The sequence below is a fragment of the Chrysochloris asiatica genome, unplaced genomic scaffold, assembly GCF_000296735.1.
Source record: "Chrysochloris asiatica unplaced genomic scaffold, ChrAsi1.0 scaffold00085, whole genome shotgun sequence".
NCBI classification, from domain to species: Eukaryota; Metazoa; Chordata; class Mammalia; order Afrosoricida; family Chrysochloridae; genus Chrysochloris; species Chrysochloris asiatica.
The window spans coordinates 5,983,368-5,996,509 of NW_006408603.1; the positions used below are offsets into that span (position 1 = coordinate 5,983,368).

The window sequence follows — 13,142 nt, forward strand, 5'->3', positions numbered from 1 at the left end:
CTCAACAATAACCATGGCATTTGTTGCATCAGACAGCATGAGAGCGAACTGAATGATATCACACATGCAGAATGCTTAACCTGATAGATAGCATAATGCAAAGTGCTTAGAAGATCCTAGCTGATTTATTGCTGTTACTGTTTATCATAGGAGAAAAGTCTGGCAATCTACTTACTAAAAACACAGTTCTACTCTGTGGGGCACGGTTGGGGTCGTCATGAGTTGAAATCAATGTAAAAAGTGACTGGCTTTTTACATTGTATATCCAGGGCCAATTTTTGCCAGCTAGTTCCCTGACTCCTCAGAAACCCTATACAAGATCCCTATGAGTCGGAACTGACTCTCAATGACACTTAATAATGACAACAGTTAGTTCACTGAAGCACTTTCATTCATTTATCTAAAAATACGTTGGATACCTACTATTTGTCAGTAATTGTGGTAGGGGCTGGTGGTGGTTGTATGCTGTGGAGTCAGTTCCAACTCACAGTGACCCAGTATAGGGTTTCCAAGGCTGTAATTCTTTGCTGGAACAGAAAGTTTCATCTTTCTCCCAAGGAACAGCTGGTGGATTTGAACTACTGACCTTATGTTTAGCAGCCCAACATGGAACTACTGTGCTACCAGGCCTACTTGTGGTAAGGGATAACAATACAGAAACAAAAAGATGCAAAGTGTTCATGTTGTGGATTAAATTGTATCTTCCCCAAATATGTGTCAGTTGGGCTGGGCCATGATTTGCAGTGGTTTGGCAGTTATGTAATGATGTCATCTGGCAGTTGTGTATTGGTTTTAATCATCATCTATAATGTGATCTGGAGTCCTGGTGTGGCACTGTGAGCTAATGTGTCAGACTGCAAAGCCGTTTGAATTGCAGGGTCAGTGATTCAAGCTCACCAGCTGCTCCTTGGAAACCCTATACAGGGTCACTATGGGTCGGAACCGACTTGACAGCACTTCACAACAGCAGCATAATGTGATCTGATGTGATTGATAGTTGTAAGGGGATTAAGGTAGGGTAACACCTTTACTCAAATGTAAGGAGATTTTTCTCAGGGTGGCATGCATCCACTTTCATCTTAAAAGATAGAAAAGGAGTGAGAAGTGAGCAGAGAAGAAGGGACCTACCACTACCAAGAAAAAAGAACCAGGAACTAAGTATACCCTTTGGACCCAGGGTACCTGCACTGAGAACATCCTAGACCCAGGGGAACACTGATGGCAAGTCACATGAAGATCATGCAGGGACAGAAGGTAAAAAAGACAAGGATCTTGCTCCAGAGCCAATAGAGATCAAAAGCTTCATCCTAGAACTGGCACCCTGACTTTGGATTTCCAACCTTCTAAATTGTGATGTTTGTATCCTTTATTCTTGGTTGTATCCTTTCTCCATACTTATTCAATGTGAATGCTGAGCAAAAAAATCTGAGAAGCTGGATTATATGAAGAAGAATGTGGTATCAGGATAGATGGAAGACCTGTGATATGCAGATGAAACAACCTTGCTAGCTGGAAGTGAAGAGGACTTAAAGTAGTAACTGATGAAGATCAAAGATTAGAGCCTGTGGTATGGATTGCACCTCAATGTAAACAAAACAAAAATCCTCACAACTGGACCAGTCAATATCATCATGGTCAATGGAGAAAGATTGAAGTTGTCAAAGACTTCATTTTGCTTGGATCCAAATCAACACTCATGGAAGCAGCTGTCAAGAAATCGAACGACACATTGCATTAAAGGCACATCTGCTACACAAGACCTCTTTAAAGTGTTCAAGAGCAAGGATATCAGTTTCAGGACTAAGGTGCACCTAACTCAGGTCATAGTACTTTCAATAGCCTCATATACATATGAAAGTTGGACACTTAATAAAGGAGGCTGCAGAAGAACTGATGCATTTGAGTTATGGTGTTGGAGAAGAATATGAAAGTGCCATGAACTTTTCAGAACAAGCAAATCTGTGTTGGAAGAATTACAATCAGAATGCTCCTTAGAAGCCAGGATGGCCAGATTTTGTCTCTCATACTTTGGAAATATTATCAGGAAGGATCAGTTCCTGGAGAAGGACATCATGCTTGGTCGAGTGGAGGGTCAGCAAAAGAGAGGACGACCCTCTCAACAAGTAGGATTAGGCTCAAATGGAGCAATGGGCTCTAACGGAGCAACAATTGTGAGGATGGTGTGGGACTAGGCAGTGATTCATTCTGTTGGGCGTAAGGTCGGTATGAGTTGGAACCAGCTCAAAGGCACCTAACAAGAACTGAGAAACTGAGAAACTAAATGGCTGTTTGTTCATGCCGCCCATTTGTGGTATTTCTGTTACAGCATCATAAGATAACTAAGATAGGCAGAAAATGAGACAGTTGATAAGTGAGGAGTAGGTGTGTAGAAGCTGCTTAGTGGCCTGAGTAACTCTCTCAAACAAAGAAGAAATGTCTGTACTCCTGGTCTGCCATGAGGTACTTTCTCCGCCCTCAGACATCACAGGTTAGGTTGTGATGCAAACAACTGGGGCTGCCAAACCCTGCAGGAAATCACACCTAAGCTGTACATATGCCACAAAATCCACCAACATGACTTGTCCCCACACAAGAGGATCTTTCTCTTACGGAATGTTACTTGGTTCTACTGAGTGTCTGGTAGGGGAAAGGGGGTGAACTGTTTTCCCACTGAATAACTAACCTCATTTTCTTTATAAAGATGTCTTCACAACCCAAAGATTGTACTGCTTTAAAACAGTCAGGCTTTTTTTTTTTTTCAGTAGCATGCAACCTCCTAGAAATCGGGTTCTGTAACTTACTTCTCCAAAACATAGATAAAGAAAGCAGTTACAGTAGAAACATTTGTGAGAGCCTATGTTGGAGGGTGCAACCCTTAAGTCTCAGCAATGTGTGGATGTGGGCCAAAGCCTCCACACTTTGAAAACACAGATTGAATGGATACACAGTGGGAGACACACAGCAAAGGGAGATGTGACAAGTTCAGCAGGGAGGACCATGGGATTTGGTTAGAGTTGGACCAACTTGGGATACAGCAGGAGAAGCAATGGATGATATAGAAACAGAAAAACTACACAGGACTCATGCCAAGGCATCTTTCTAGTACCCTTTAGAGACATGGTTGTTAGCAAGCACCATCATTGGGTTTTCTTTTTTACTGTACATATGTGTGGGCTTAGGTTTCAATGATTTCTTTTTATTGTCTCTATAACATACCTGGTTAAAATAAATCTTTGGGTAAATAAATGCCAAGAAACACTTAAACTAGATGACTCCCATATGACAAATGCATTCACGTGCCTGGTGCCAGAAGGTGCTGACTGGGAGCACTATTCTTTGGCCATAGGAGTCTAATTCCCAGACAGAGGACTTGGTTTCTGTAGGTGAAGGAAGTATGCCATGTGATATTTTGTGCATTTGTTGTCTTTTCCCTCTTTTCTGCATGACTGGTCATCCTGTTGTCCTGTTGCTTCTCAAATAGATTTGACATACACTAGCTGCTAGTGTGAGCTCTGGTAGCGTAGTGGTTATGAATCAGGCTGCGAACCTTAAGGTCAGCAGTTCAAAACTACCAGCTGTTCCGCGTGAGAAAGATGAGGCTTTCTGCTCCCGTAAAGATTTACAGCCTCGGAAACCCTGTACAGGGTTGCTATGAGTTGGAACCGACTCCACAGCACATAACCACCACAAGGAAGACCTGTTAATATAACTATTATTCAAATTTATGCACCAACCATTAAAGCCAATGATGATGAAATTGAAGAATTTTACCAACTTCTTCAGTCTGAAACAGATCAAACGTGCAACCAAAATGTATTGATAATTACTGGATTTGGAATGAAAAGGTTGAAAACAGAGGAAAGATCAGTTATTGGAAACTATGGCCTCGGTGATAGAAATGATGCTGGAGATTGCATGATAGAATTTCGCAAACCCAATGACATAGTAATTGTAAATATCTTTTCTAAGCAACATAAAAGACAACTATATACATGGACCTTACCAGATAGAATACACAAAAACAAAGTTGACTACATCTGTGGAAAGAGATGGTGGAAAATCTCCATATCATTAGTCAAAACAAGGCCAGGCGCAGACTGTGGAACAGATCATCAATTGCTCACATCCAAGTTCAGTCTGAAGCTGAAGAAAATTAAAACAAGTCCATGAGAGACAAAATATGACCTTCAACATATCCCACTTGAATTTAAAGATCATCTCAAGAGCAGATTTGATGAAGTAGACATGAATGACTGAAGACCAGAAGAGTTGTGGGATGACATCAAGAGCATCATGCAGGAAGAAAGCAAAAAAGGCATTAAGAAGACAAGAAAGAAGGAAAAGGCCAAAATGAATGTCAGAAGAGATTCTGAAACTTGCTCTTCAGTGTAGAGATGCTAAACCAAATGGAAGAAATGAGGAAGTAAAAGAGCTGAACAGAAAAATTTAAAGGTCAGCTCAAGAAAACAAAGTTGAATATTAAAATGAACTGTGCAAAGACCTGGAGTTAGAAAACCAAAAGAAAGAGTATGCTCAGCATTTCTCAACCTGGATGAACTAAAGAAAAATTCAAGCTTCAACTTGCAATATTGAAGGACTCTATGGTAAAAATATTGAATGATGCAGAAAGCATCAAAAGAAGATGGAAAGAATACACAGAATCACTGTACCAAAAAATGGGCGATGTTCAACCCTTTGAGGATGTAGTATATAATCAAGAGCCAATGATACTGAAAAAAGAAATCCAGGATGCACTGAAGGAATTGGCAAAGAACAATGCTCCAGGAATTGATGGAATACAAATTGAAAACTTTCAGCAAACTGATGCAGTAGTGGAGGCACTCACTCGTATTTGCTAAGAAATTTGAAAGACAGCTGCCTGGTCAATTGATTGGTAGAGATCCACGTATGTATCCATTCCAAAGAGAGGTGGCCCAAGGGAATATGGAAATTATCGGACAGTGTGATTAATATCACATGCAAGTGAAATTGGTAGAGGTTCTAACTGGATTCAGACAAGGACATGGAATGAGGGCTATCACTGCTAATGTCAGATGGATCTTGGCTTAAAGCAGAGAATGACAGAAAGATGTTCACCTGTGCTGTATTAGTTACTGAAAGACTTTCAATTGTGTGGATCATAACAAGCTTTGTGGAGAATGAGTATTCTGGAACACTTAATTGTGCTCATGAGGAACTTTTACATAGACCAAGGGGCAGGTGTTCAAATGGAATTAGGGAACACTGAATGATTTAAAATTAGAAAAGGTGTGTGCCGGGGTTGTATTCTTTCACCATACTTATTTAATCTGTATGTTGTTAAGTACTGTGGAGTCGGTTCCGACTCATAGTGACCCTGCACAGGGTTTCTGAAGATGCAAATCTTACAGAAGCAGAATGCCTCATCTTTCTCCTGTGGAACTGCTGATGGTTTTGAACTGCCGACCTTGAGGTTAGCAGCCCGATTCGTAACCACTGTATGCTGAGTACATAATCCGAGAAGGTGGATTACATGAAGAAGAATGTGGCATCGAGACTGAAAGAAGACTCATTAACAACCTGCAATATGCAGATGATACAACCTTCCTTGCTGAAAATGAAGAGGACTTAAAACCTTTGCTGAGGAAGATCAAAGACCACAGCCTTCACTATGGGTTATACCTCAATGTAAAAAAAACAAAAATCCTCGCCAATGGACCAATAAACAACAGCCATATAAATGGAGAAAAGATTGATGTTGTCAAAGACTTCATTTTTCCCGGCTCAACCATCAACACTCATGGAAGCAGCAGTCAAGAAATCAGGCGACGTATTACATTAGGCAAATCTGTTGCACAAGATCTCTTTAAAGTGCGCAAGAACAAAGATGTCAGTTTGAGGACTAAGGTGCACCTGACTCAAGCCTTGACATTTTCAATAGCCTCATATGCATGTGAAATTTGGACAATGAAAAGGAACACAGTAGAAGAATTATTGCATTTTGAGTTATGGTGTTGGAGGAGAATATTAAAAGTTCATGAACTGCCAAAAGAACAAACCAATCGGTGTAGGAAGAAGTACAGCCAGAATGCTCTTTAGAAGCTAGGACGGTCAGACTTTGTCTCTCATACTTAAATTGTATTATCAGGAGGAAACAGTCGCTGGGGAAGGACATCATGGTAAAGTGAAGAGTCAGTGAAAAAGGGGAAGGGCCCCAACGAGTTGGATTGGCACAGTAACAGCAGCAGTAGCTCAAGCAGAACAAAGCTTGTGAGGTTGGCACAGGGTTGGACAGTGTTTCATTCTGTTGTGCATAGGGTTGCTATGAGTCTGTATTGACTTGATGGCACCTAAAAACAACAAGAGATTAGGGGACTGCAAGTCCATTTCTTGTTCCTGCTTTTCTCACATTTGTATCCTCACGGGATCTTTCTGCTAAACTAGCAAAAAGCAAAAATATTTTGTATTCAGTACTTCTACCTCTACTCCCATCCACTGCTGTACTTACTCTGAATGAATGATCTCGTGATAAGCCTTCTTCACCATGCCACTCAGACCACCCCTTCTCTGCTCTTTCCATCTTTATATTGAACTTTCCTGGCTCTGTACTTCCTCTTACCCTATTATCTCACTTCCTAAAACACACATAAAGAGGGTTGTTTATCTTGATGGAACTTGAGAAGTCTTGGAGGCAGCAGAAGGCAGAGATGTTGAGTGTGTCTCTCTAAGGACGTTAGAACAGCAGCACTTTACATTTCAACTTACAAGAACTGTCCTTCAGGCTTCCAGGAACCCAGAGATGTGCGGCCCCCAGTGGAGCTGGAAGTGATTACTCTGTGATGGGTAATATCTAAGGTGAGGGCGGTTTCCACAAGAGACCACAAGGAATGGAAGAACTGTGAGTTTTTTTGTATAATTGCTGCACTTCATCTCTCGGAAGATGTCTGGCAAAAGATAGGCTCACTGGATCACACAGATCCTGCGGACATACCTGTCAGCTCGGAGGCTCCTCTGGGAAAGCAAGACATCTGTCAACAGCATGGCCCTGACATTGTCCAACATTACCTACATCACCCTTGAGATTCTCATTGGGCTCTGTGCTATAGTAGGCAACGTGCTGGTCATCTGGGTAGTCAAGCTGAACCCCAGTCTGCAGACTACCACCTTCTATTTTATTGTTTCCTTAGCCCTGGCTGACATTGCTGTTGGGGTGCTGGTCATGCCTTTGGCCATTTTTGTCAGCCTGAGCATCACCATCCACTTCTATAGCTGCCTTTTCATGGCCTGTCTGTTGCTGATCTTCACTCATGCCTCCATCATGTCTTTGCTAGCCATTGCTGTGGATCGATACCTACGGGTCAAGCTTACTGTCAGGTAACCTGTTTGAAGAAGGGTGGAGTTGGGGTAATGATAAAGATTCCTGGGAGATGGGACTATATTGCTCAACTATCATACATTTTGAGTGTAAAAGAATCCAAATGGCCTTTCATATTGAAAGGGGCAATATTGTTAAATTTCCCATTATTGAGTCCTAGTGTAGCACCATAGGATAAGCACTGGATCACAAAGTTTAGTTTGAACCACAGATAAGGCTGATGGTTCTCCTGTTTCATAAATGGAGGTTATTATTTCAACTTTGCTTCCTGTTCTGTGCACACCTCCATCTTGAGGAAGGGATCCGTACTATGAATATACAAGGGAACTTCAAAAAGTTAATGTAAAATGGAATTAAAAGATAATGGCATTTTTCCACAAATATTTTGAAGCCCCCTTGTGTGTGTGTGTGTCGGGGAGGAGGGGAGTTGGCTTTAAAAGTTCGTGGAAAAATGCCATTATCTTTTACTTCCATTTTGCCATGAACTTTGTGAAACTCCCTTGTATCTGTGTGCATGTGTGTGTGTGAAGTTTATGTGTTCTTCTTCTCTTTTTCCTTCTCTCCTTCTGAGGAGTGTTATTTCCCAAAATAGTTCTTCATTGTGAAAGTAGTGCCAAGTTTTATATGACCATGTGAAGAGAACAGACTGCAAAATGGAGAATTCCAATTCCCTAGATGTCCTGAACTATGTCAGTCTTACGAATGAGCATGCACGATGTGGGAGTTACAGACAAGATTTAGACACAAACAGCTCTGGGTTCAAATCCCAAAATCTTGGGATCTGATAGACAATTTATTTGACTTTCTCTTTCAGTTTCCTCATCACAGTGGTTAAGATGCTTTGAACTAAGATTTACTTGTTTCAATTTTAGCTCCACCACTTCTGGTTTGTACAAGTTACTTAACTTGTCTGTTTCATTTCTTTTTACATCTAAAATAAAGATGACAATTGCACCTTTCTCATAAAATTAAATGAATGAACATATAAGTAAAGCTCCTCCCACAAGTCTGTGCTCCATAAATGATAGTTGTTTATATAAAGTACATTATACATATTTGTTGTTGTTAGGTGCCATCAAGTTCTGACTCATGGCAATCCTATGCACAGCAGAACAAAACACTGCTCAGCCCTGCACCATCCTCACAAAGTATATAGTTGTTGTTGTTAGGTGCCATAAAGTTGGTTCCGACTCAATACAACACTGTATAGGGTTTCCGAGGAGCAACTGGTGGATTTGAACTAAAAAATATGAGTTTCCTTCTTGAAGTTTGTAGGATAATATCAGGAAGAATGACTTAAGGAGAAATTCTGACTCTGATGGGTAAGGCTTCAGAGGTCCTTGACATACTTCTACACAACCTTTGCATCTCCACGGACTCATATAACTCAAACACCAAATGTGTGTGCCATTGTAGCAGAAGCAGGCACGGGTGGAGAAGTTTGGGAGAAGCATCTTATGAATATCAGCACAACAGCCAAACAGAATAATAAACAGTATAGAAGGCAGGCACGCTTCAGTAAATCTTAACTTCCAAGAATTGAATAATTTGTGGACTAGAGATGGAACCATGAGTGGGGTGTGCAAGTACCTGACTCAAGGTAACATATTCCTAGCCATTTGACCATTCGAGATAGGACTTCTTTAGAAAAGTCCTAGTGAAGCTGGCTGGATTTTTTCCTATTCATTTTCTGTTCATCTTGTTTTCATGTTCGATAGAGTTTAGCTGTAGTCTGCATAGAATATCAGTTCTCTTCTATATAAACAGGAGATTGGGTAATTAAGAGTGAGTGCATGCCTTATCTCTTGATCTCACTGTTTTATTAGCTCTATCTCCTTCAACTCTTTAGCAATTTCTGCCACAAACTCACTAGATCTTTTCCCTTCAAACAGATACAAGAGGGTCACCACTCAAAGAAGAATATGGTTGGCCCTGGGCCTTTGCTGGCTGGTGTCATTCCTGGTGGGATTGACACCTATGTTTGGCTGGAACATGAAACGGATCCCAGTGTACAACAACAATCTCACCTACATTCCATGCCAATTTCGTTCCGTTATGAGGATGGACTATATGGTCTACTTCAGCTTCTTCGTCTGGATTTTTATACCCCTGGTTGTTATGTGTGCCCTCTACCTTGAGATCTTCTATATTATCCGGAACAGACTTAATCAGAACTTTTCTAGCTCCAAAGATACAGGTACATTTTATGGGCGAGAGTTCAAGACAGCTAAATCCTTGTTTCTGGTTCTTTTCTTGTTTGTTGTGTCCTGGCTGCCTTTATCCATCATCAACAGCATCACCTACTTTTTTGGTGATGTACCAGACATTGTGTTATACTTGGGCATTCTGCTGTCCCATGCCAACTCCATGATGAACCCTATCATCTATGCTTACAAAATAAAGAAGTTCAAGGAGACCTACCTCTTGATCTTAAAAACCTGTATGATTTGCCAGTCCTCTGATTCCCTGGACCCAAGCAGTGAGCCGTCTTCTGATTTAGTTATCCATGGAAGATGACCTTCAGATTCAGAATCAACAAACACCTGAGGGCCTAGTCCTCGGAACCAGGACTTTTACATCCCTTGATTCCTTTCACTGAGATGTGGAACATTTCGCAGGCTATCTTAAATTGTACCTCCCTTACCCAATTCCTCGAATGCAATTTTCTAGAGGCCTGACTTGAGGACAATGCACTATTGTTGCTACTGATTCCTATGTTCCTTTTTCCTGTATAGAAGGACAATTCATGGAGCCTGAAGGATGCCTCCTCACTTGCCTTCTGGCTGGACACATATGTGATGGTGACTCAGTTCCACTCCATTTCAGAGTCTGATAACTCTGCTTTCAGCAGATGTCCAGGAGATGTTGGGCGCTCAGTGTAAAGAGGATTTAAACTGCTCAATCACCTGTGAATGTATTTGAGTGGATTAAAAAATGATAGCTAAATGATACTGTTGTGTGTAACTGTCTCTGGGAGTCAGGATCACTCGGGGCTGGGAGACCCAGCTAACTGCTCCTGGCACTCAGCCTGCTTACTACTTGGAGCCACGTTGGGTGTTCATCTGTGTGAATTATGGGCTTCTTGTCCATCCCCCTCCCCCAATACCTGGTCCCTTATTCCTGGGCTAATCAGAGCATTTGTTAACTTTATGAGCAATTCATCTATTGTTAAAGACAGAATGATCCTGTCTCTAGAAAGACCATTACCCTTGAATTGTTTGCAGTTCATAGTGGCTATAGGACAGACTTGAACTGAACATTTGTTCTGGTGATTCATTTTAATAGGAACAGTTGGAAACAGGGGCAGTGGTGGTAGTGAAAAATGAGACAATGGATTGCTATTGGTTACTGAACACTTTCAAAGCACTTTTTTTGTTCTGACCATCTGGAAGGTAGGTTTTTTGTTTGTTTTGTTTTAATGTCTTTATTGTGAATTGAGTGAAAGTTTACAGGGCAGATCATCAGTTTTACATTCACCAAAGCATACACCTTGTTTCATTACAATGATTATAATCCCCTTCATGTACCATCAGTTTAGATCTCTCTATTCATTTTAGATCTTTTTTTCTTTTAGATCCATTTTAGATCTTTTTTCTTTTGTTTTTAAACACTCAGGCATTTATAATAAGTTACACAACCAAAGGGTACCTTCTGAAATTCTGCCTCCTGGCCGCCAGCTTTCAGTGCTTCTCTTCCCATGAATCCAGAGTCCTCAGCTGCTCCCTCTCTCCATGTCCCCATCTCTGTCTCCATCTGTGGTGTTGCTGCTTCTTTGGATAAGGTCCTACATTCCAATTGTGCTCTTCTCCCAGTTTGTCCTAGAGTCCTCTGTTTCTGGACTGTAAGATTAACTCCTCCCTCATTTTTGTTATAAAATTTCTACCTTTACATTTGTGACAGTCACAATTAGTCATGATAACAATTACTCACTATTGAATCATAAGAATCTTATCCCAACCCCATGTGTTTTTACCAGACCCATCTAGACAAGATGAAAACTATTCAGTGGCGACTCTATCTTCCTTCACATACTTTTTTTTACCCCCCTCACACACTCTTAAACTAAACTCCCTCTTGAAACCTTGTAAACCAGTCACTTTGTGCCTTTATTGCCCCCTCATTTTAGGTAGCCAGTGTCTAAGTTGCCTGTCTTTATCTAAGGTGTGTACAGAGAGGATAGCATTGATACTTGATGTGAAGACTCCTCCCCTCTCTGTTGGTATTACTACCTCCATGAGTATAGGTCAAGTTCATCAAATTGTAGCAATTTACCATCGTTTCCTTTATCAAAAATTGTTTTTGGTTTTTCATCTTCCTCTAGTCGAGTTCTGACCATCAAACCATCGAGGCTAGGTCAAATGGCCACTATCTGTAAGTTTGAGTGTTCTTGTGCATCTGCCCTCACTTTACATCAGCTGGATGCTTCACTCTCAGCTCTAGACCTCCGTGGCTATGTCCTTGTCCATGGGCTCAAGTGTCCTCAGGTCTCACCACACTTTGGACCAACCAGCCCTTCCTCTTTACTCTCTCATCTCCAGGTTAACGGGAGTCTATGGAACATGGTCCAACTCAACCCATATCTTCATTGCTGCCTTTCCCCCTCTTCCACTCACCAGCATATCAACGTGGTCGTCAGCAAGCTTACATACATGCTCTGTGTTCCCTTTGAGTTTCAGTCTTAGAGGAGGGTTTGTCCTGAGGTAAGTGGATTGCTTGCCCTGATGGCTTCTGGCAAACAACTTGTAGTAGCCAGTCATACTGACATTTTTGTTTTGGGTTTCTCCTGACGATCTTTCTTTGGACATGTATCTTCTGTGGCTCTAGCTGTTCCAGGCTGGTCTGCTTGTCCTTGCTAGTGGGAATGTCCCCCCTCAGAAGGTTCTGGATGGGACACAGGATTCCACCTAAGGTCCTATACACTGCAAAGGATCTGCAAGAGGCATATTTTTCTGGTCAAGTTCTAGAACCCCTTTTAGGTATTCCAATCAGTTATAGGCTGAAGACGGGCTTACAGGTTTTCTGTAATCATGTTTCCCAACATTCTCTTCTATCCCACTCAAGTGTCTATATTACAATCATAGGCAAGGGAAACCAATATTCATAAGACAGTCAAGAATTTTAGAATTATTTTCCCTCTTCAGACTATGCCTATATCCCTGTACCCCAGAGCCCTGCTGTTCCAAGGTTGATCATGCATCACTATTTACCACTGTCTCATTTTATCTCATTTTTGGAGGAGAAAAATTGAGGCACAGAGAGGTTAAGTAACTTGTTCATGTTGTTGTTGTTAAGTGCCATCCAGTTGGTACTGACTCATATGCACAACAGAATGAAACACTGCCTGGTCCTGGGCCAACCTCATAATTGTTGCTACACTTGAACCCATTGAGGCTGCCCATTTGCCAATCCATCTCACTAGGGGTCTTCCTCTTTTTCTCTGATCCTCCACCTTACCAACCATGATATTCCTCTCCATTGACTGGTCAGTCCCTCCTGATAATATGTCCAAAATATGTGAGAGGACGTCTGGCCATCCTGGCCTCCAAGGAGCACTCTGGCTGCACTTCTTCCAACACAGATCTATTTGTTCTTTTGACCCCCGCATGGCACTTTCAATATTCTTCTCCAGCATCATAACTCAAATGCATCACTTCTTCTATGGTCTTCCTTATTCATTGTCCAGCTTTCACATGCATATGAGGTTACTGAAAATACCATGGATTGGGTCAGGCACACCTTAGTCTTCAAGCTGACTGACATCTTTGCTCTTCAACACTTTAAAAAGGTC

General features: G+C 41.4%; 1 protein-coding gene across 1 annotated transcript in view; it reads left to right on the forward strand.

Moving 5' to 3' along the window:
• The first annotated feature begins 1,230 nt into the window (after window positions 1-1,230).
• Window positions 1,231-13,142, forward strand: part of ADORA3 (adenosine A3 receptor) — a 33,397-nt gene continuing 21,485 nt past the window's right edge. Inside the window, 2 exon segments of the mRNA XM_006878223.1 lie at window positions 1,231-1,254; window positions 6,956-7,353. Of these exon segments, the coding sequence (XP_006878285.1) occupies window positions 1,231-1,254; window positions 6,956-7,353 (422 nt within the window).